Genomic DNA, 25,020 nt, shown 5'->3' on the forward strand with positions numbered 1-25,020 from the left:
TGCTGCTTGCTGTCACGCCGCTTGGTCCTGTTGTGGTGGGTGATTCTGTAACAGTTTTCTTTATGCGAAGGAGAGTCGGACCAAAATGCTGCGTGGCTATTGAGATTCATGTTTAATGAAAAAACAAAGGAAACACAAATCAATACAAAACAATAAACTTAACATGAAAACCAAAACAGCCTAAACTGGTGCAAACTAACACAAGACAGGAACAGGAACAATCACCCACCACACACTCAAAGAATATGGCTGCCTAAATATGGTTCCCAATCAGAGACAACGATAAACACCTGCCTCTGATTGAGAACCACTTCAGACAGCCATAGACTAAGCTAGAAAACCCCACTAAGCCACAATCCCGATACCTGTGAAAAACCCCAAGACAAAACACACCACATACCAAAACCCATGTCACACCCTGGCCTGACCAAATAAATAAAGAAAACACAAAATACTAAGACCAGGGCGTGACAGTAATAGAGCTAAGCACAGACAAAACCTGGTTCAGTCTGCTTTCCAACAGATACTGGGAGTCAATTTTTCCTTTCAGCAGGACAATAACCTAAAACACAAGGCCAAATATACAAATATCTTGCTTGCCAAGATGACATTAAATGTTCCTGCGTGGCCTAGTTACAGTTTTAACTTTTATCGGCTTGAAAATCTATGGCAAGACTTGAAAATGGTTTGATGAATATTAAAAAGAATGATGTGCAAATATTGTACAATCCAGGTGTGCAAAGCTCCCAGAAAGGCTCACAGCTGTAATCTCTGCCAAAGGTGATTCTAACATGCATTGACTTAGGGGATTGGATACTTATGTAATCAAGATACATTAGTGTTTTATATTTCATTAATAATTTACAAATGTTAGAAGAGAAAAAATTGCTTTGACAATACAGAGTATTTTGTGTAGTTCGTTGACAAAAAAATGACATTTAAATCCATTTGAATCCCACACAACAAAATGTGGAAAAAGCCAAGGGGTGTGGATACTTTGTGAAGGCACTGTAGCTATTTGTCAGTCTTATGGCTTGGGGATAGAAGCTGTTCATGAGCCTCTTGGTGTCAGACTTGATGCACCAGTACCACTTGCTGTGCGGAAGCAGAGAGAACAGTCTATGGTTTGGGTGGCTAGAGTCTATAATGATTTTCAGGGTGTTCCTGATATAGAGGTCCTGGATAGCAGGGAGCTCAGCCCCAGTGATGTATTGGGCCGTCCGCACCACACTCTGTAGCGCCATGCGATCGAGGGCAGTGCTGTTGCCATACCAAGCAGTGATGCAGCCAGTCAGGATGCTCTCAATGGTGCAGCTGTAGAACTTTTGGGGGATTTTAGGGCCCATTCCAAACCTGTTCAACTACCTTAGGGGGAAGAGGTGCGGTCGCACCTTCTTCATGACTGTGTGCATGTGACTGGACCATTTTAAATCATTAGTGATTTGGACACCGAAGAACTTGAAGCTCTTGACCTGCTCCACTGTAGCCCTGTTAATGTGGATGTGGGCAAGCTCGTAATTCATTGACCACTAAATATATTATCTTACATTAAGTGCTATTTGTATATGCAGATCATATAGAATGCACCCTGAAATACTGTTCTATTGTTTTTGAGCTGACAGAAAACATTCTATTTCATGGTTCATATTTTCAATGGACAATCAAGCTACTGTATGCACTGGGAAGATTATTTTCTCATTGTACATTTAATGTTTATTACAGTCATGTAGACTGGCTTAAACTTCAGAAAGACCTTTGTATAGACGGAATCAACAACAAAAAAGTGTGTCGCTTTGTGTGGTAAATTACTGGCTTGATAAGATGGCTCATGCAATGTTTATTATGCAACAGATCCTACTTCACACTCTTCAAAATGTTGTCACAGGTATGTAGCTATGCCTTCTCGCCTTTTACCAGAGATATCTGATCTGTCAGATGATTGGGTAAGTAGATTTAATCACATGTGATTATTACCTAATGTACAGTAAGGGTATAAAATAGCATCACTCCTGCAGAGAGCCAAACATAGAGAATCCCTTCATCAGGCTTCATCCTTATGACAGGTAAGAGCAGTCATCTCGATCCATTTACTGTGGTGTATGGATAACATTGCCAATGGTTACGTTCCAATGTCCATATTAGCAGACCACTTAGAATGAACAAAATTAATTTGGCATGCATTCTAAGTGGTATGATAGTGTAGATATTGGAACTCTGGTGCCAACAATTTGGTCTTGCAGGGTGGGATAATGACTTTGATGCAATTTACATTGTAATAAGTCAGATGAGGCCTAAGAAACATTACAGTACCTTCTTTACTCAGTTTATCTAGTATCCTCGGTTACAAATGTCTGAGAATCCTGATCAACTACCAACAAGATCAGTGGCCTCATTTTACTCCACTCTCCAGTACTTAACTGCCAAAATAAATGTTTAATGAAGGGAGAAAGTATAGTCAATTAACCCACATTACTATGAATTTATTGTCTGTCCCTTTTCAGTTGGAGGTTTTACTGCTGTTCTGTCCTTAAGATTTGTACCTTTGACTGCCAGGTTACACCTTGGGTCAACTACAGTACTGGGATGAGGCATTCACCGACAAAGCCACCAGTACCAACGATCTCCTTATTCCACATTGTGTTGTATTACAGCCTGGATTCAACAGTGATTAAATTGATTGTTTTTCTCACCAATCTACACACAATATCCCATAATGACAAATTGGAATTATGTTTAAAAAATAATAATAATTTAATGAAAAATGAAAAAAAGAAATATCTCATTTACACACGTATTCACATCCTTGAGTCAATACTTTGTATGTTTGAAAATACCCTTGAGCATGGTGAAGTTATTAATTGTCACACCCTGACCATAGTTTGCTTTGTATGTTTCTATGTTTTGTATGGTCAGGGTGTGATCTGAGTGGGCATTCTATGTTGTGTGTCTAGTTTGTCTGTTTCTGTGTTTGGCCTGATATGGTTCTCAATCAGAGGCAGGTGTTAGTCATTGTCTCTGATTGGGAACCATATTTAGGTAGCCTGTTTGGTGTTGGGTTTTGTGGGTGATTGTTCCTTTTCCTGTCCTTTTGTCCTTAGGTCTGTCATGTGCTAGTTTGCACCAGTATTAGGCTGTTTCGGTTTTCTTGTTACTTTTGTTTTGTATATTGATTCGTGTTTACTTCAGTTTTATTAAACATGGATCGCAATAGAAACGCCGCATTTTGGTCCGACTCTCTTTCGCCTACAGAAAACCGTGACATTAATTACATGTTGGATGGTGTATCAATACACCCATTCACTACAAAGATACAGGCATCCTTCCTAACTCAGTTGCCGGAGAGGAAGGAAACTGCTCAGGGATTTCACTATGAGGCCAATGGTGACATTAAAATATTAGAGTTTAGTGGCTGTGATAGGAGAAAACTAAGGATGGATAAACAACATTATAGTTACTCCACAAAACTAACCTAAAGAAAAATATTCCAAAACATACATCCTGTTTGCAACAAGGCATTAAAGTACAATTGCAATACATGTGGCAAAGCAATTAACTTTTTGTCCTGAATACAAAGGGTTATGGTTGGGACAAATCCAATATAATCTACAGAGTACCACTGGTGGCTGCATCATGTTAAAGGTATCCTTGTAAACGTTAAGGACTGGGGAGTTTTTCAGGATAAAAAGGAAATGGAATTGACCTAAACACAGGCAAAATCATAGAGGAAAATCCTAGTGGTTCCGTCTCCTTTCCTAAAGCTAAAGTTAAAAGTCTGTATTATACACAACCTTTTGAGGTTAAATGCAATTACATTATAAGAACTAAAGGTATGACATCAATGCACTGTATTTGACTTTTGATAAGAGATTCTGGTACAAGCCATGCACTGAAACCACGTTCTCGACACTCCTAAATTTGTCACTCACTCATGTATTACACATATGGTCTCATATCTTTCCCTCCAATTGATTCTGTCTATTAAAAATAGTATATTAATTGACTTCAGCTCCCCAGGAGCAGGGATGGAGAGTTGGAGACCATTTATTTTATTCCACAGTACATTGCCCTCTACATGTTAGTTCATAGTAAAAGTTGCCAGTTCTGTTTCACCTTATTTAATGGTCACTACAGAAATAATGTATTTTTAATGGGCAGGTTTGAATGGGCAGGGCAGGTTCGCTCTCAGTCTGTTCTCTCTGATAAGGTGTGTTTGTTTACCTTCTCACTCTACTACTTGACTCTGTAACAGTCCCATATTCCTGGTATCCATTTACCTCACTCCATCTCTGCGAGACAATGAAGGATACACACACCCTGCTTAATCTGCTTCTGCTGCTAGTGTACCTAGCAGGTAATATGATTTTAAAAATATATAACAACATTGTTTTATAATAACATTTCTTTTTGAGGATGCCAAAGTTGGTTTAACATCAGTCAGTAGGACTGGACACTTCCTGTTAAGCTCTATAACTACATTTTCTTTCAATATCTACGGAGGTCCAGCTTTTGTTTGGGTGAAAATAGTGTTACATTATAATGTGTTGATTATAGCCTGTGGCTGTTTTGATGAACTTCCAGGATCAGCTTTGACCACTGACGGAGGGAGTGGCAGTACCAGTAAGTGAACCACATCACATAATAGCCAAGCCAAATTATTACAGGAGTGACCACATCACTGCATTGATGGGAATGTTGGGTACTTTGAATAATGACTGTGATAGTAGGGTAGTGCTATCAGCTAGCAGCTAACTACAGAAGTGAAGGCGTTTCATTGGATTATCGTTGTAGTAATTTATCACTGTTCCAAGAATACATTTACACCCTGTATCCAAGAAATCATTTATTCTTAAGCAAGTATGCCTACATTGCCTGATTGTGCACTGTAATTTTCAGATGGTCCCTTGGAACTAACCATTGTGGGACCTGACTTTGTTAAAGTGGGTGTGCCACGCAGCTTTGACTGTGCTGCCCAGTGCTCTCCCTCCTGTAGCTACAGAATGAGTATCGACGGGCAGATTTGGCATGGCAACGAGCTGTTGTTCACAGCTCGCCAATGGGAGGAGTCCCTAACCCTCACATGCACTGCAAGGAATGATGACTCTGGGAGGTCCTCTACAGTAACAAAGATACTGCAGGTTTTAGGTGTGTGGGTGGTTTGATGTTTTTTAACACTTCACTTGAAATTAAAGGTGATGGTCTTTATAATATTAGGAATAGAGGGATAATTAAATGTGTTGTAATTTATTGACAAAATGTCTGGATTACTGGATTAGTGCTAGATAAAAAAAATGTTGCTCATGTTTTTCACATTGGTCATAGGATCTAGACTATTATCTAAATGTCTATGTGTTCCTTCTTTTAGCTGGACCTACCAACGTATCGATCACAAGCCCTGCCCTGATGACCCCAGGGGTCCCTGAAAGCTTCCAGTGTAACGCAGACTGCCGTCCCTCCTGCAACTACACCTGGAAGATAAAGGGCCGATGGCTCGGGGGGCAGGGGAACAAGATTACTGTAACTCCCGAAGAGTTGGCCACCTCTGCTACCCTGAACTGCAAGGCCATCAACAGTGTGTCTGGGCTCTATGCCATGGCAACCAAGACAATTCCTGTAACATGTAGGTTATTATGAGATTTAGAGCTTCTAACAATTGTAGATTCCCTCTTGTTGTTGGTGTAATGCAATTGTCCATATCCACTCCAATAGCTTCATCTATCAATATACATACATTCCCTTATATAGTATGTAGTCTATAGTTGTTTTGGTTTTGGTTGAAGTGATACTTGACCCATTTTTTTCCTCTAATTTTTGTCTCCTATCAGCTGGTCCATCAGAGGTCCACATCATCGGCCCAGACTCTGTTGCAGTCGGCTTCAAGTCCATGTTTCAGTGCACTGCCAAATGCTCTCCCGCTTGTGACTACCACTGGACCATTGATGGTCACACTGTCCACGGTAGTGAGATGGAGATGACGGTCGAGCAAAATGTGAAGTCAGAGAAGATTATGTGCCACGCTCAGAATACGGTCTCAACTCATTTTGAGGTGGTCACCAAGTCCGTACGGGTGGAAGGTACAGCAGAAATCTCATGATTCTACATTTAGCGAACTACCTCAACTTTTATGCTGTCATAAACATTATCTGACCTAATATCATGTTTTTTTTGTGTTCCTTTTGGAATGGTTTTGTGCGTGTTGCAGAGAATGACAAAAAGAAGATCCTCTCCAAAAAATATGATTGTCAAGCTGTGTCCAGTTTGTGTTTGTCCAAGAAGACCATCTCTGGAAGGAAGCATCAGCATTGCACAGCAGCTGAAACCTGGTCCCGATTGAGTCCGAACATACCTTGCTGACAACAGGAATAGAGACTGAAAATAGACAAGACATTAAAACATTGAATACTTGCTACAGTGACTTCAGAATGTATTCACACTCCCTGACTTCCACATTTTGTTATGTTGGAGTCTGATTTTAAAATAGAATACATTTCAATTTTTTGTCACTGGCCTACACACAATACCCCATAATGTCAAAGTGGAATTATGTTTTTGATATATATACACTACTGTTCAAAAGTTTGGGGTCACTTAGGAATGTCTTTGTTTTTGAAAGACAATCACATTTTTTGCTCATTACAATAACATCAAATTGATCAGAAATACAGTGTAGACATTATTAATGTTGTAAATGACTATTGTAGCTGGAAATGACAGATTGTTTGTGGAATATTTACATAGGCATACAGAGGCCCATTATCAGCAACCATCACTCCTGTGTTCCAATGGCACGTTGTGTTAGCTAATCAAATAGTACCCGTAAAACACCAGTCTCAACATCAACAGTGAAGAGGCGACTCCGGGTGTTCCTCTGTCCAGTGTCTGTGTTCTTTTGCCCATCTTAATCTTTTCTTTTCATTGGCCAATCTGAGATATTGCTTTTTCTTTGCAACTATGCCTTGAAGACCAACATCCCGGAGTCGCCCCTTCACTGTTGACGTTGAGACTGGTGTTTTGCGGGTACTATTTAATGAAGCTGCCAGTTGAGGACTTGCGAGGCGTCTGTTTCTCAAACTAGACACTCTAATGTACTTGTCCTCTTGCTCAGTTGTGCACCGGGGCCTCCCACTCCTCTTTCTATTCTGGTCAGTGCCAATTTGTGCTGTTATGTGAAGGGAGTAGTACACAGCGTTGTACGAGATATTCAGTTTCATGGCAATGTCTCACATGGAATAGCCTTTATTTCTCAGAACAAGATTAGACTGATGAGTTTCAGAAGAAATTTCTTTGTTTCTGGCCATTTTGAGCCTGTAATCGAACCCACAAATGCTGATGCTCCAGATACTCAAATAGTCTAAAGAAGGACAGTTTTATTGCGTCTTTAATCAGTACAACAGTTTTCAGCTGTGCTAACATAATTACAAAAGGGTTTTCTAATGATCAATTAGCCTTTTAAATTGATAAACTTGGATTAGCTAACACAACGTGCCATTGGAACAGGAGGGATGGCTGCTGATAATGGGCCTCTGTATGCCTGTGTAGATAATCCACAAAAAATCTGCCATTTCAAGCTTCTTTAAAAAATATATATTTATTTATTTATTTAACCAGGTAGGCAAGTTGAGAACAAGTTCTCATTTACAACTGCGACCTGGCCAAGATAAAGCAAAGCAGTTCGACACTTACAACAACACAGAGTTACACATGGAGCAAACAAACATACAGTCAATAATCAATTGAAAATCAAGTCTGTAAACAATGTGAGCAAATGAGGTGAGATAAGGGAGGTAGGGCAATAAATAGGCCATGGTGGCGAAGTAAATACAATATAGCAAATAAAACACAGGAATGCAGTAGATGAATGTGCAAAGTAGAAATACTGGGGTGCAAAGGAGCAAGATAAATAAATAAATAAAATAAATACAGTAGGGGATGAGGTAGTTGTTTAGGCTATTTATAGATGGGCTATGTACAGGTGCAGTGATCTGCGAGCTGCTCTGACAGCTGGTGCTTAACGCTAGTGAGGGAGATAAGTGTCTCCAGTTTCAGTTATTGGCAGCAGAGAACTGGAAGGAGAGGCAATACAATAGTCATTTACAACATTAACAATTCCTGCACTGTATTTCTGATCAATTTGATGTTATTTTAATGGACAAAAAATGTGGTTATCTTTAAAAAACAAGGATATTTCTAAGTGACCCCAAACTTTTGAACCGTAGTGTATATATTTTTTCACTAATTAATTAAAAATGATAAGATGAAAGGTCTTGTGTCAATACGTATTCAAACCCTTTGTTATGGCAAGCCTAATAAGTTCAGGAGTAAAAATGTGTTTAACAAGTCACATACTGTAAGTTGCATTGACTCCCTCTGTGTGCAATAGTAGTGTTTACCATAATTCTTGAATGACTATCTCATCTTTGTACTCCACAAATACAATTATCTGTAAGGTCTCTCAGTTGAGCAGATTCAACCACAAAGACTAGGGAGGGTTTTTAATGCCATGCAAAGAAGGGCACCTATTGGTAGATGGGTATAAATAAAAATAAATAAAAAATAGACATTGAATATCTCTTTGAGCATGGTTATTATTTACACTTTGGATGGTGTATCAGTACACCCAGTTCCTACAAAGATACAGGCGTCCTTCCTAACTCAGTTGCTGGAGAGGAGTCAAACCGGTCAGGGATTTCACCTCGAGGTCAATTTAAAACAGTTACAGAGTTGAATGGCTGTGACAGGAGAAAACTGAGGATGGATCAACAACATTGTAAATAACAATACTAACCTAATTGACAGAGTGAAAAGAAGGAAGCCTTTACAAAATAAAAAATATTCAAAAACATGCATCCTGTTTGCAACAAAGGCACTAACGTAATACTGCAAAATAAATTGGCAAAGCAATTAATTTTTTTGTCCTGAATAGAAAGTCTTATACTTGGGGCAAATCCAATACAACACGTTACTGAGTAGCACTTTCCACATTTTCAAACGTAATGGTGGTGGTGACATGTTATGGGTATGCATGTAATTGTTAAGGACTGGGGAGTTTTTCAAGATAAAAAAAAACGGAATGGAGCTAAGCACAGGCAAAATCTTAGAGGAAAACATGGTTCAGTCTGCTTTCCATCAGACACTGGGAGATGAATTCACCTTTCAGCAAGACAATAACATAAAACACAAAGCCAAATCTAAACAGGAGTTGCTCACCAAGAAGACATTGAATGGCCTAGTTACAGTTATAGCTTAATTCTGCTTGAAAATCAATGGCAAAACCTAAAAGTTCTTCTTTGGCAATGATCAACAACAAATTTGACAGAGCTTGAAGAATTGTGAAAAGAATAATGGGCAAATGTTGCACAATCCAGGTGTGGAAAGCTCTTAGAGATTTACACAGAAAGACACTCAGCTGTAATCGCTGACTCAGGAGGTTGAATGCTTATCTAAATCAATATATATTAGTGTTTTATTTGTCTTTTCTTTTTTCTTTTACAAATTATAGATGATTTTTTCTGCTTTGACATTATAGAGTATTTTGTGTAGATCGTTGACAGATAATTACAATTACAATCCCACTTTGTAAAAAGTCAAGGGATGTGACTACTTTCTGAAGGCAGGGTATAACATAAATTGAACTCTGTTTTCATCTGATACAAATAAGATCATACAATGTAATGACAATGATAATTACTGGTCCAGCTTGATCTGTGGCAGTGGCCTGAATTACGGAGTCAGTTGATGTTGCTAGTCCTAACTTTCCACCAGTACTGTACTACACTGTACCGTCCTCCAGTCCAACCAGCTGTGGGATGTTGACCCCAATGTTGTATATGAACCCTGGATTGCTGATGCTATGTATTGACCATTGAGAGGCTATGACGCCACTGGTTGGACATGTTGCCACTCCCAAGTAGCAGTCCTCCATTTCAATTAAATGTTTCAAGGACAAAATTAAATTTATTTAAGTTTAATTTTTGTAGTAGTGGGGACAGTAACATTAGTCATCTCTATAAATGATACATTAAGGATTATAATTTTTTTCCGTTATTTAACTAGGCAAGTCAGTTAAGAACAATTTCTTATTTACAATGACAGCCTTCCCCAGCCAAACCCAGACAATGCTGGGCCAATTGTGCGCCGCTTATGGGACTCCCAATCACGGCTCTTGCGCTGCGCCACTCAGGAACTCAATGTTTAGCCGTGTAATAGAACAATTTAGCAAAAACGAACGTACACACTAATTAATACATTTCTATAGCTTCCAAAAATATTTTTTTACCATCATGACGGAGTGCCAAGATGGAGGCACAGTGGCTTCAACACATCCCCCCCTACTAGTCATCTAGTGTATATATAAATCATTGGTTGACCCCTGTCAAAGTGCTGTCCTTCACCACGGCAGCAATCGCTTACAAAGTGGTCACTCGTCTTTCTGCTGAAAGACACATTCCAGACCAAAAATGTGCTTAGTAAAATATGAGACTTACACAGACACACATGGCTAAGTTGATGGGTCATGTAAATGAGTTCAATATAATGTTATACAGTGGGTCAATAACAAAAGTTTATCTCAATACTTTGTTATATACCCTTTGTTGGAAATGACAGGGGTCAAACGTTTTCTGTAAGTCTTCACAAGGTTTTCACACACGGTTGCTGGTATTTTGGCCCATTCCTCCATGCAGAACTCCTCTAGATCAGTGATGTTTCGGGGCTGTTGCTGGGCAACACAGACTTTCAACTCCCTCCAAAGATTTTTTATGGGATTGAGATCTGGAACCTGGCTAGGCCACTCCAGGACCTTGAAATGCTTCTTACGAAGCCACTCCTTCGTTGCCCTGGCGGTGTGTTTGGGATCATTGTCATGCTGAAAGACCCAGCCACGTTTCATCTTCAATGCCCTTGCTGATGGAAGGAGGTTTTCACTAAAAATCTCACGATACATGGCCCCATTCATTCTTTCCTTTACACGGATCAGTCGTCCTGGTCCCTTTGCAGAAAAACAGCCCCAAAGCATGATGTTTCCATCCCCATGCTTCACAGTAGCTATGGTGTTCTTTGGATGCAACTCAGCATTCTTTGTCCTCCAAACACGACGAGTTATTTTTTTACCAAAAAGTTATATTTTGTTTTCATCTGACATTCTCCCAATCTTCTTCTGGAACATCCAAATGCTCTCTAGCAAACTTCAGACAGGTCTGGACATGTACTGGCTTAAGCAGGGGGACACGTCTGGAACTGCAGGATTTGAGTCCCTGGCAGCGTAGTGTGTTACTGATGGTAGGCTTTGTTACTTTGGTCCCAGCTCTCTACAGGCCATTCACTAGGTTCCCCCGTGTGGTTCTGGGATTTTTGCTCACCATTCTTGTGATCATTTTGACCCCACGGGGTGAGATCTTGCGTGGAGCCCCAGATCAAGGGAGATTATCAGTGGTCTTGTATGTCTTCCATTTCCTAATAATTGCTCCCACAGTTGATTTCTTCAAACCAAGCTGATTACCTATTGCAGATTCAGTCTTCCCAGCCTGGTGCAGGTCTACAATTTTGTTTCTGGTGTCATTTGACAGCTCTTTGGTCTTTGCCATAGTGGAGTTTGGAGTGTGACTGTTTGAGGTTGTGGACAGGTGTCTTTTATACTGATAACAAGTTCAAACAGGTGCCATTAATACAGGTAACGAGTGGAGGACAGAGGAACCTCTTAAAGAAGAAGTTACAGGTCTGTGAGGGCCAGAAATCTTGCTTGTTTGTAGGTGACCAAATACTTATTTTCCATCATAATTTGCAAATAAATTCATAAAAAATCCTTCAATGTGATTTTCTGGATTTTTTTCCTTATTTTGTCTGTCATAGTTGAAGTGTACCTATGATGAAAATTACAGGCCTCTCTCATCTTTTAAGTGGGAGAACTTGCACAATTGGTGGCTGACTAAATACTTTTTTGTCCCACTGTATATATACAGTGCCTTGCGAAAGTATTCGGCCCCCTTGAACTTTGCGACCTTTTGCCACATTTCAGGCTTCAAAACATAAAGATATAAAACTGTATTTTTTTGTGAAGAATCAACAACAAGTGGGACACAATCATGAAGTGGAACAACATTTATTGGATATTTCAAACTTTTTTAACAAATCAAAAACTGAAAAATTGGGCGTGCAAAATTATTCAGCCCCTTTACTTTCAGTGCAGCAAACTCTCTCCAGATGTTCAGTGAGGATCTCTGAATGATCCAATGTTGACCTAAATGACTAATGATGATAAAAACAATCCACCTGTGTGTAATCAAGTGTGTAATCAAGTCTCCGTATAAATGCACCTGCACTGTGATAGTCTCAGAGGTCCGTTAAAATCGCAGAGAGCATCATGAAGAACAAGGAACACACCAGGCAGGTCCGAGATACTGTTGTGAAGAAGTTTAAAGCCGGATTTGGATACAAAAAGATTTCCCAAGCTTTAAACATCCCAAGGAGCACTGTGCAAGCAATAATATTGAAATGGAAGGAGTATCAGACCACTGCAAATCTACCAAGACCTGGCCGTCCCTCTAAACTTTCAGCTCATACAAGGAGAAGACTGATCAGAGATGCAGCCAAGAGGCCCATGATCACTCTGGATTAACTGCAGAGATCTACAGCTGAGGTGGGAGACTCTGTCCATAGGACAACAATCAGTCGTATATTGCACAAATCTGGCCTTTATGGAAGAGTGGCAAGAAGAAAGCCATTTCTTAAAGATATCCATAAAAAGTGTTGTTTAAAGTTTGCCACAAGCCACCTGGGAGACACACCAAACATGTGGAAGAAGGTGCTCTGGTCAGATGAAACCAAAATTGAACTTTTTGGCAACAATGCAAAACGTTATGTTTGGCGTAAAAGCAACACAGCTCATCACCCTGAACACACCATACCCACTGTCAAACATGGTGGTGGCAGCATCATGGTTTGGGCCTGCTTTTCTTCAGCAGGGACAGGGAAGATGGTTAAAATTGATGGGAAGATGGATGGAGCCAAATACAGGACCATTCTGGAAGAAAACCTGATGGAGTCTGCAAAAGACCTGAGACTGGGACAGAGATTTGTCTTCCAACCAGACAATGATCCAAAACATAAAGCAAAATCTACAATGGAATGGTTCAAAAATAAACATATCCAGGTGTTAGAATGGCCAAGTCAAAGTCCAGACCTGAATCCAATCGAGAATCTGTGGAAAGAACTGAAAACTGCTGTTCACAAATGCTCTCCATCCAACCTCACTGAGCTCGAGCTGTTTTGCATTTTACATTACATTTAAGTCATTTAGCAGACGCTCTTATCCAGAGCGACTTACAAATTGGTGAATTCACCTTCTGACATCCAGTGGAACAGCCACTTTACAATAGTAAAGGAGGAGGAATGGGAAAAAATTTCAGTCTCTCGATGTGCAAAACTGATAGAGACCTACCCCAAGCGACTTACAGCTGTAATCGCAGCAAAAGATGGCGCTACAAAGTATTAACTTAAGGGGGCTGAATAATTTTGCATGCCCAATTTTTCAGTTTTTGATTTGTTAAAAAAGTTTGAAATATCCAATAAATGTCGTTCCACTTCATGATTGTGTCCCACTTGTTGTTGATTCTTCACAAGAAAATACAGTTTTATATCTTTATGTTTGAAGCCTGAAATGTGGCAAAAGGTCGCAAAGTTCAAGGGGGCCGAATACTTTTGCAAGGCACTGTATATGGGGGGATACAACCATCCCAGCTCTGCCGAGTTTTCTGTGAAGAGACAGAATCATTAGATCCTTTGTTTTTGTACTGTCCATCTGTACTGTAGCTTGTTTTTGTCTCAGGTTCAGGAATGGCGGAAGAATTGCAACATTTACCTGGAGCTAACTCTGCAAATAGCACTGCTGGGTGATTTAAAAAGTCATAGTCAATCGATCAATAATATAAAAATGTTCTTAGCAATAATGTTTATCTTTAATTTACAATCTGTAGAAACTGAGAATAGGAAGGTTCAGAACTTTTGTGAAACATCACAGCACAGTTGAAAAATATATGGCAAACAGAAATCAAAACTAACAATGAAAGAACGTTGAGTAAGTAAGTCTTTATAAAAATAATTGCCTCCACGTTTTTATGGTGGAATGTTGACTATAGGCTACTTTGAACCATGCAAGGTAAGATATAATATGTGTCACACCCTGACCTGAGATATCTCTGTTTTCTTTATGTTTTGGTTAGGTCAGGGTGTGACTAGGGTGGGTATGCTAAACTTTATTTATATGTCCTTAGAAACTGTGTGAATATAAATTCACTGCAACCTTAGATGGCTGCACCAGACCAGTTGGTGGCACCATATATATGTCATTGGCACCATATATATGTCATTGGCACCAGTGGCACCATAGGATACTAGAGCAATAACTTTTGATCAAGGGAACTTTATCTCATGCAAATTAATGTTAGATTTAAATTATACGGACAACGTGAAATATTGTGATTAGTATATCTTTTTAATCACATATTGTTGGCCTATTATGTGGTCTGAACATAGTGAAAAGTGAATATTTTATTCTGGAAAATTGGAAACTGGAAGTCCTGCTGCTTGTGCAGTCAACGCAGTACAGCTTTGAGAGTTTATTGAAGTATTTTGGAACACTAATGTGGAGTATACCAACTATGATTCAAATCATGTAGACATGTTTTGTCATTTGGCAGACACTGTTATCCAGAGTGACTTATAGGAGCAATTGGGCTTAAGTGCCTTGCTAAAGGGCACATTGACATAGTTTTCACTTAGTCGGCTCAAAGATTCAAACCAGCAATCTTTTGGTTACTGGCCCAACACTCTTAACCAAACCTAGGGATTGCCTATACAACGAATATTGTGACCTTTCTGTCATACTGTAAACTCTGTTCATTGCTGCTCGTAGCTACATATTTTTTAAATATCAATGCCAAATGCAGTGGTAGAAAAAGTACCCAAATGTCATACTTGAGTAAAATGAACATACATTAATAGAAAATGACTCAATTAAAAGTGAAAGTCACCAAGTAAAATACTACTTGAGTAAATCTAAAAGTATTTGGTTTTTGTATCAAAAGTAAATGTAATTGCAAAATATACTTAAATATCAAAAGTAAGAATATAAACCATTTCAAATTGCTTATATTAAGCAAACCAGACAGCACAATTGTCTAGTTTTTATTTTATTTACAGAGGCACACTAAAACACGCAGACATCATTTACAAATGAAGAATCAGAGGCAATATGGATGCCCAGGGATGTTCTCTTGATAAGTGTGTGAATTGGGCCATTTCCCTGTCCTTCTAAGCATTCAAAATGTAACAAGTAATTTTGGGTTTCAAGGAAAATGTAAAAAGTACATTATGTTCAGTGGGAATGTATTGAAGTAAAAGTAAAAGCTGTCAAATATATAAATAGTAAAATAAAGCACAGATACCCCCAAAAAACTACTTAAGTAGTACTTTAAAGTATTTTTACTTAAGTACTTTAAACCACTGGCCAAATGTAACAGGTAATGTCTTTGACCCTAAAAAGTGGATAGGCCATTGTGGAGTGGATTTACAAAGTATTTAAAAACGTCAAATCTGATTTCCTGATTTATCAATAATTCAGCTATCTCTTAACCAATACGTTAGCTTTTCTCAAACTAAGTTAAGAGATGTACCAAGGGCATACATACTGAACTTTGTTTTATTCTGACTTTTTCAAAGGTTTTCAAAAATATTCAAGATGGAGGAAAATCTCTCTTGATGGACCTCATGGGTCCACATTTGTTCAGAATGAGGCAGGGCAAAGTTTCAAGTCTAGGACAAATTGATCAGTGGATATGAGGGTTTAACCCCTCGATCACACCTACAACATCATTCCATTTTGGTACACCAGAAGTACCTTAATTTCCGATGGAATGCCGCATTTGCTTTGCAGCAGCATTGCATTGCAAAGACAGTTGCAGTGTGTTCTGTGTGGTGCATACCTTGGATTTTTGTTGCATTCCATGTCTGAAATGTGCTGCATGAATAAAGTTTGATTTGATTTCACACTGTAGGTGTGATCAAGGCATAGATTAAGTGAGACTGCTTATAACAGCACCACCTATAGGCCAATCAGTGCCATTCTGTTTGGCCAAGTTACTCATGGCATCTTGTTTCTGTGTGTCAAATTAGATTTATTTTTCTTACTAATGTATGCTTGACTTATTTGACCATGCTTCACTGTGAACCCCTAATTATTATATAACCACAGCATGGGCACACACACATAGTCTATACCTTTAACATTATGTTAAACATATATTCTAAAATAAGCACTTAGAGGTTGTGTGATTAAAATGTCATTTATGTAAACAGTTTTAGACACACAAAATAAAGGAGTTTAGTGATATAATATGTAGACATTGAGTGTAGATGCATGAAGACACATTGACATTTAACATTATATATACACTGTGGAGCTCCAAGGACTCGGGGTTATTGCATCCAGATTCCGCGTTCAGCTAGTCAACAAGCAGTGGTGGGAAAGGTACCCAATTGTCATACTTGAGTAAAAGTAAACATATCGTAATAGAGAATTACTCAAGTAAAAGTGAAAGTCACCCAGTAAAATACTACTTCAGTAAAGTCTAAAAGTATTTGATTTTAAATATACTTAAGTATAAAAAGAAAATGGAATTAAGTATCAAAAGTAAAAGTATAAATTAAAAGTATACATTTCAAATTCCTTATATTATGCAAACCAGACGGCAAAATGTTCTCCTTTTTTAAATTGATGGATAACATGAGGCAAACTCCAACACTCAGACATACAGTAATTTAAAAACAAAGAATTTGTGTTTAGTGAGTCTGCCAGATCAGAAGCAGTAGGGATGACCAGGGATTTTCTCTTGATAAGTGTGTGAATTGTACCATTTTCCTGTCAAAATGTAATGAGTACTTTTGGGTGTCAGGGAAAATGTGTGGAGTAAAAAGTACATTATTTTCTTTAGGAATGTAGTTGTCAAAAATTGTTGTCAAAAATATAAATAGTAATGTAAATCACAGATACCCGAAAAAAGGACTTAAGTAGTACTTTAAAGTATTTTTACTTATGTTCTTTACACCACTGTTAACTAGTATAACTTGTGATTGACTCTACAATGTGAAAAACATTACATGGATGATGGAATACAACTGAAAGAGATGGTTGTCTGAAATGTTTACGTGAAATTAACAAATGTTAGATCAGCTTTAATAGGATATGATGAAACAGAATGTGACATAAGGGGTTATAAATGGGAATTTAGATCATTTTACAGCATATGACATATATTTTACCCACACAGTATATAAAAATGTTCATTTCTGCATTTGCAAATATCTGTATCAGCAAAAAATACACTTTTTAATAGTAATACTTTGTAGTTACTGTGTTTGTTTTTATTCTGTTTGAGGTATTGATATTGAGGTTCAAACCAGAGTTTCTGACACTGTTGACACAACCAAGTCACATGTGCCTAAAGCCAAAGTCAAAGTCTGTTTCATTCAGAACTTTTTGTACTTTTGATAAGAGATTCTGGTATAAGCCATGCACTGAAACCACGTTCTCGACACTCCTAAATTCGTCATAGACTCATGTATTACACATATAGTCTCATATCTTTCCCTCCAGTTGGTTCTGTCTATTAAAAATAGTATATTAATTGACTTCAGCTCCCCAGGAGCAGGGATGGAGAGTTGGAGACCATTTATTTTATTCCTCAGTACATTGCCCTCTACATGTCAGTTCATAGTAAAAGTTGCCAGTTCTGTTTTGCCCTATTTAATGGTCACTACAGAAATAATGTATTTTTAATGGGCAGGTTTGAATGGGCAGGGCAGGTTCGCTCTCAGTCTGTTCTCTCTGATAAGGTGTGTTTGTTTACCTTCTCACTCTACTACTTGACTCTGTAACAGTCCCATATTCCTGGTATCCATTCACCTCACTCCATCTCTGCAAGACAATGAAGGATACACACACCCTGCTCAATCTGCTTCTGCTGTTTGTGTACCTTGCAGGTAATAAGATATGGAAAAAACAACATTATTTTGAGATAATATTTTGTCAAAATCTATTTTTGAGGATGCTAAACTCGGTTTGACATCAGTCAGTAGGTCTGTATGTTCTGGAAACTTTCCGCTAAGCTCTATAACCATGCATATGTTCAGTGTCTGCTGAGGTTAAGCTTTTGTTTGGACAATAGGCTAACATATTTGGGTCTAAGCATAATGATAGTTTTCGTGTTACATATACATTATAACGTCTTGATGACAGACTGTGAGGCTGTTTTTATGAACTTCCAGGATCAGCTGTGACCACTGATGGAGGGAAGGACAGTCCCAGTAGGTAAACCACAGACACATGACAAACTAGTCAACGTATTATAGTATGGCAACATCATTGGAGTGTTGGGTCCTCTGGATTGTACCTGTGGTAGAGCAGTAGTGCTAACAGCTAGCAGATAACTACTGTACAAAAATGAGGGGTCAATTGGAAATGCCATGACTTTTAATGTTATTATCATTGTAGCAATTTATCCCTATTACAAGTAAATTTACACCCTGTGTGCCAAAAATCCAGTAGACCAACATTGCCTGATTGTGCACTGTAATTTTCAGATGGTCCCTTGGAACTAACCATTTTGGGACCTGACTTTGTGACTGTGGGCGTGCCATGCAGTTTTGACTGTTCCGCCCAGTGCTCTCCCTCCTGTAGCTACAGAATGAGTATCGACGGGCAGATTGGACAGGGGAACGAAGTGTTCTTCACAGCTCGCCAATGGGAGGAGTCCCTAAACCTCACATGCACTGCAAGGAATGATGACTCTGGGAGGTCCTCTACAATAACAAAGATACTGCAGGTTTTAGGTGTGTGGGTGGTTTGTTGTTTTTATGACACTTCACTTGAAATTAGAGGTGATGGTCTTTATGATATTAGGAATGGAGGGATAATTCAATGTGTTGTAATATATTGACAAAATGTTTGGATTACTGGATTAGTGTTAGATTAAATTATTTTGCTCATGTTTTTCACATTGGTCATAGGATCTAGACTATTATCTAAATGTGTGTGTTCCTCCTTGTAGCTGGACCAAGCAATGTATTGATCACAAGCCCTGACTTGATGACCCCAGGGGCCCCACAAAGCTTCAAGTGTAACGCCGACTGTCGTCCCTCCTGCAACTACACTTGGGGGATAAAGGGCAGATGGCTCGGGGGGCAGGGGAACGAGATTACCGTAACTCCCGAAGAGTTGGCCACCTCTGTTACCCTGAACTGCAAGGCCATTAACAGTGTGTCTGGGCTCTATGCCATGGCCACCAGGACAATACATGTGACATGTAGGTTATTGAGAGATGTAGAGCTTCCTCTAACAATTGTAGATTATTTATTGTCATTAGTGTAATGCAATTGTTCATATCCATATCCAGGGCCGGATTAAGAAAACATAGGCCCCGGGGCTTTGTTTTGTTATAAAGCCCCCTGGTTGGATATTTTTTGGGGCCTCTCAGACCCCATTCAGGCTTGGGCCCAGGGCCTTTTCAATAGCTTGATCTATCAATTAACACACTTCCCTTATCCAGTATGCATTCTACATTTGATGATTAAAGAGTGATTTTGGGGTTTTGGTTGAAGTGATACTTGAACCAGCTTCTTCCTCTAATTTTTGTCTCCTATCAGCTGGTCCATCAGAGGTCCACGTCATTGGTCAAGACTCTGTTGCAGTTGGCTTCAAGTCCAAGTTTCGGTGCACTGCCAAATGCATTCCTGCTTGTGACTACTGGTGGATCGTTGATGGTCACACTGTTTATGGCAGTGAGATGGAGATGACGGTCGAGCGACATGTAAAGTCAGAGAAGATTAAGTGCTACGCTCAGAATACGGTCTCAATGAAATTTGACTTGGCAACCAAGACCGTACGGGTGGGAGGTACAGCAGAAATCTCATGATTATACATTTGAGTAACTACAGTCATAAAAAAATGTCAGACAAATCAAATCCAAATCGAATGTATTTATAAAACCCTTTTACATCAAGCAGATGCCACAAAGTGCTTATACAGAAACCCAACCTAAAACTCCAAACAGCAAGCAATGCAGATGTAGAAGCATGGTGGCTAGGAAAAACTCCCTAGAAAGGCAGGAACCCTACTGTAGGAAGAAGCCTAGGGAGGAACCAGGCTCTGAGGGGTGGCAAGTCCTCTTCTCGCTGTGCCAGGTGGAGATTATAAGTGTACATGGCCATTAAGGCCAGATTGTTCTTCAAGATGTTCCAACATTCATAGATGACCAGCAGGTTCAAATAATAATCCCAGTGGTCGTTGAGGGTGTAGCAGGTCAGCACCTCAGGAGTAAATATCAGTTGGCTTTTTGGTGTTCCTTTTGTAATGTTTTTGTTGTTGTGTTTTACAGATGATGGAAAATCCATGGCCACACAGGCTAAACAGACTATAGACCTGCTTCTGTTTGCCTTTACACTCTCACTCTACACTGTAATATCACCATAATCCAGGAGAGGGCCGTTTTGTACAAGGAAGTAAACTGTTCTCCACACGCACATCTGAATAATTTGAAAACATGTCAGCATTTTTACAAACAGTGCCTTCCATATCAGGATGTTAAGCATATTTGCTGATGATAAGTGGAGTGGAAAGGCTTGGCTGAATCTTTCAATATTAAAGCACTACGTGTGTGCAAGCATCATCACGTGTATACCCTATTTGGAATAAATATTTAATAAAGACAAATTTACATTAATATAGTAGCATGTCTTTTTTGCAATGTGTAACTTTTTTCCAGACTTGAGATGGAGTTGAAACCTGCAAGCATGCCATCTTCATGGAAGGCACAGACTTTGAAGTGATGTATTTTAAATGGCGTGCTGATGTTGGACAGGCTCAAGACAAGTCAGGTCCAGTTTAACACGCCAATTAAAATACATTACTTCAAAGTCTGTGCCTTTGGGGGGGAAAAATATGTAATATAGATTTTGTTTGCTCAAATAATTTACACTCCCAATATTTGTCTAGAAACTGCATAACTGCAATAAAATACATGATAAACTGTTTTTGAAATGCTTTGTGTTTTCTCAAATAAGTTCTGAAACAATTATCTCAATCAATTGCCATCATACTGAATTAAATATTTGAAATGTGAAATAGTTTGGTATTGTTAGTTGAAGTGCTATTTTCACATATCGTCTGACTGATGATTAGCATTAACTTCAAAACAGATGAGGGGCCCACCCTGCATCTACATGTACATTTTGATCTGGAATGTAATCAACATGCATAAATATTAAAACACACTTGATCACGGAGTGCGATTAGTCCGCTTTTGATTATCACTGATTATATATCAGGAGTTTATTTTATGGTACATAAGAACAATCAATGTTCCAGAGAGGCAATGGTATCACCTACACACACTCCCTCTCTATCTTTTCAAGCTTTTCCATGTATAACCCTTTTGTCATCTTGAATTATAGTTCAATTGGTTAAGTTAATTAATGCATTTTAAATGGAATAATAATAAGTGTCCTTTACTAATATAATTATTACACCAACAACCTCTGTATCTACATCAGAGCTATTCGACATAATAGGATAAACAGATGAAAACATGTTTGCACACTTTCTTTTGTCTGTAACCTTCACCTGTCTGAATGGACGAGAAGCAAACAAAGTGAATGCTCCCTCGCTCAGAGACATGTCACTTGGCAGTATCAAAAGGCTCCGTCGCTGTAGAACACAAGGAACTAGCACGCACGTCCTAACCAGAATACAATGCCGTGGAGCTGATTACCCACATAAAGGTCCAAACACTAGTGGCGCTTTGCCGGCACTGTTGGATAATGTCTTGTTTTTGAATTGGTTCCTGATAAGATTGTCAGACAGTTTTTTTCCGGAGGTATAAGGGGAGAACAGCTCTTGAGTGGACATTTCAGCCACTTTGTCGCCCGGATCTCGGCAGCAGAACCATGGTTCTCCTCTGCACATTTCGTCTGCCTCTGCTGCTCACCTGCCTGGCAGGTAAGATACCACATTCAACTGAATCTGTTAGTGTTGAGGTCAAATCTACTTCAAGTCAGGAATGACATTTTCTCATGCAAATTTGTAATGGAGAAAAAATCTGAATTTTTCTGAATTGTCAAAGTAGCGAATAAGAAATAGTTTTGTAATGAAAATCCAAATGTTTTAAACAGAGAAGTGCCTGCATGTAATGTGTATCTAGGGCCTAGGCCATATACATGTGTTATTAATGCTTTATAAGATGGTTCACTTTAAATGAACTATTGTGATGGCATGGGATTCTTTTTCTTTCCGTGTTTCTGTAGGAACACTTGCCAGTGAGAGAGAGCAGGGCAGGACATCAGAGGAAACCACAGCATGTAAGATACATTAGGTTTCTGGCATCATTTCTAAGTATACAAAATAAATGTATGCCAAAAGGCTATATGCATTGATCACCCATTGTTTATCCTTACACTAACATTATAACATTATGGTGAACAATAAAAAATGTAAATCCACTTGATCCTAATTTTTTACCATTATGTTTATGACTCAGGGGCTTGTTTTCCGTTTTGTCAGATGGGCCGTCCTTTGTGGAGATCAGTGGGGTGAACACAGTGACGATGGAGGTTCCCTATGGCTTCCAGTGTTCAGCCAATTGCTTCCCAACTTGCACCTTCACTTGGACCAGAGGAGGGCTCAACCTCCAGCTGAAGGAGCAGGTTCCACCACAGGTCCTGATCTGTATGGCTACAAACCCCACCACTGGGAAGTCAGTGACAGTCAGCAAAACAGTCAACGTGACGTGTAGGCTACTTATAATCAGTTTTTATCAATCTAAACAAATATCTAGAAATCATACTATGCCAACAGATGTCCTGCTTTTGTGTCTCTGTACTGCATATCCAAAGTTTGTGGAGCTCTGTTCTACACTCTCCAACCTAATTCAACCGACACTTATTATATGACAATTATTTATTTTCTAGCTGGACCGTCCAATATAAAGATCACAGGTCCTGATACACTGTCCAGTGGAGTGACGTCCAACTTTTCCTGCTCTGCTGATTGCTACCCGTCCTGCTTCTACACCTGGACAATTAGTTCTGAAGCACAAAGCACAGTGACCACCAAATATGGTCAAACCATCTCTGTCACACCTGACTCCTGGGAGATTGCAGAGGAATTGATCTGTGATGCTCAGGACACTGTCTCACTCCTCTACATCTCAACCTATGTCCCACCTTACGTGGCCCGTGAGTGGAGTTTTTGTCCTTTTTTTCAACTTTGGAGTGGTCCATTGAAGTCGCATTGGATAATTATTACTATATAATGTTAGTCATATATTCCATGTACACTGCATTTTTAGAAACTTCTAAGAGTTTATAATCAATTAAACACATAATCAAGTGTTTACTTCCACCTCTTCCCAGGTGGACCGGGGGCCATTTTGATCACGGGTGCCAGCTCAGTGACAGTAGGAGACACTTAGAACTTTGTGTGCTTTGTTGACTGCACCCCCTCCTGTAACTTTACAGATCTTCAATGGTGACGAGATCCAGTTGCCAATCTTCCATAAGGGCGATAAGCCCATGGTTGTCAGTAAACTGGTGGTTACTGTTGATGAGTACAGGCAAAATGAGGCACTGACGTGTGAGGCCAAGAATGTTGCCTCAGGGGTCACTGCTGTTAGCACCAAGATCCCGAGCGTCACTGGTAAGTCAGTTTTTATGACAAAAGATTTGTCACAAGTCAATATTTAGAATCGGATGTTTGGAGGTGACAGTCCACCATTTTGTAAAAGCCAACTCAAAGTATTTATCTTGGTATCTCTCTGAAAATAAAATGTTCCTTGTTCTTTCTGTCCTCTTCACCTCTTTTCCACTCCCGTCTTCCAGATCCTATCTCTGTACAGCCGGTGTCCCAGGACAAGCCCTTCTCACTGCAGTGTGTGGGCTCTCAGAATCCAGCCTCCATTTTGTGGTTAAAAAATGGCCTCCCTGTAGCTGTGTCCGGCAGGGTCAGTCTCTCCTCCAACAATATCACTATGTCTTTAAGTCCTCTGCCCCAGTCGGATGGTGGGCTGTACCAATGCATTGTTTCTCAGGGGGGAGCACCCATCAAAGGGGTTGGGTACCAACTGAATGTAAATTGTGAGTATGCAGAGATACATTCTATTTATACAGCCATTTTTGCTCACCATACCCCAGTATTTCAAGAAAGATCATAAAAGAGAGGCAGTTATTTACAGGAGCAATTAGGGGTTAAGTGCCTTGCTCAAAGGCACATCAACAGAACCCTTAGGCTACTTTCCACCCCTATGTGTGTGTGTGTCTGTGTGTGTGTGTATATATATATATATATATATATATATATATATGTTTACAAGCTAATCATAAAGACATTTCATGACATTTTCCAGATGGACCACTTCAAGCTGTTATCATCCAATCTGGCAAAGGCCCAGTAGGTAAAGTCCTGTATCTCCTGCCTGGATCAAAGACAGCCCTTCAGTGTTCGGCCCTGTGCTACCCCTGGATATACAAGGGGAGGCTGGCAGAGATGAACGCCTCCTCCCTCACACCTGAGACAACCATGGACGGAGGACCCCTCAGCTGTGTGGCTTACAACTCAGTGACCAATGACAACAGCACTGCCAATACCTCAGTTGCGTTACTTGGTGAGCAGCAGTTAGATTGTATTTGTCAAAACATATTTCTATGCAGACCTTGAAACTGAGTGGTCTTGTCACTGTCGTATGAAGCATAAAAAGAGGTAGTTCAGAACGAACAAGCCATTCTAGGTCTAATGTTGACCTTTCTTTCAGATGGACCATCTAATGTGACCATCTCAGGACCAGGTGCCCTAGAGGTAGGGGTCAAGGCCAGTTTCAAGTGTATTGCCCAGTGCTCTCCCACTTACAGCTACACCTGGAGTGTGTATGGTCGGACCATGCACGGCAGTGTGGTTGATATAACCGTTAAGTGGCCACTGAGTCT

The 25,020-nt window shown here is 39.5% G+C and overlaps 2 protein-coding genes across 3 annotated transcripts; both read left to right on the plus strand.

Annotated features, from left to right (window-relative positions):
* The first annotated feature begins 4,284 nt into the window (after window positions 1–4,284).
* Window positions 4,285–6,658, plus strand: LOC135514550 (hemicentin-2-like). The gene is made up of 6 exons (XM_064937975.1): window positions 4,285–4,351; window positions 4,579–4,617; window positions 4,894–5,142; window positions 5,363–5,617; window positions 5,823–6,071; window positions 6,200–6,658. Exons 1-6 carry the CDS (start codon window positions 4,297–4,299, stop codon window positions 6,349–6,351), a joined length of 999 nt encoding a protein of 332 aa, XP_064794047.1. The 5' UTR covers window positions 4,285–4,296; the 3' UTR covers window positions 6,352–6,658.
* An 11,247-nt stretch (window positions 6,659–17,905) lies between these two features.
* LOC135514933 (uncharacterized) lies at window positions 17,906–20,768 on the plus strand. Of its 2 annotated transcripts, none has more exons than XM_064938676.1 (6): window positions 17,906–18,030; window positions 18,316–18,354; window positions 18,631–18,879; window positions 19,098–19,352; window positions 19,693–19,941; window positions 20,424–20,768. In XM_064938676.1, exons 1-6 carry the CDS (start codon window positions 17,976–17,978, stop codon window positions 20,516–20,518), a joined length of 942 nt encoding a protein of 313 aa, XP_064794748.1. In that variant the 5' UTR covers window positions 17,906–17,975; the 3' UTR covers window positions 20,519–20,768. The 2 variants fall into 2 exon arrangements, with proteins under 2 accessions (XP_064794748.1, XP_064794749.1); XM_064938677.1 differs by having other exon boundaries at window positions 17,971–18,030; window positions 18,316–18,358.
* The last annotated feature ends 4,252 nt before the right edge of the window (window positions 20,769–25,020 follow it).

The sequence above is a fragment of the Oncorhynchus masou genome, chromosome 26 (assembly GCF_036934945.1).
Source record: "Oncorhynchus masou masou isolate Uvic2021 chromosome 26, UVic_Omas_1.1, whole genome shotgun sequence".
NCBI classification, from domain to species: domain Eukaryota; kingdom Metazoa; phylum Chordata; class Actinopteri; order Salmoniformes; family Salmonidae; genus Oncorhynchus; species Oncorhynchus masou.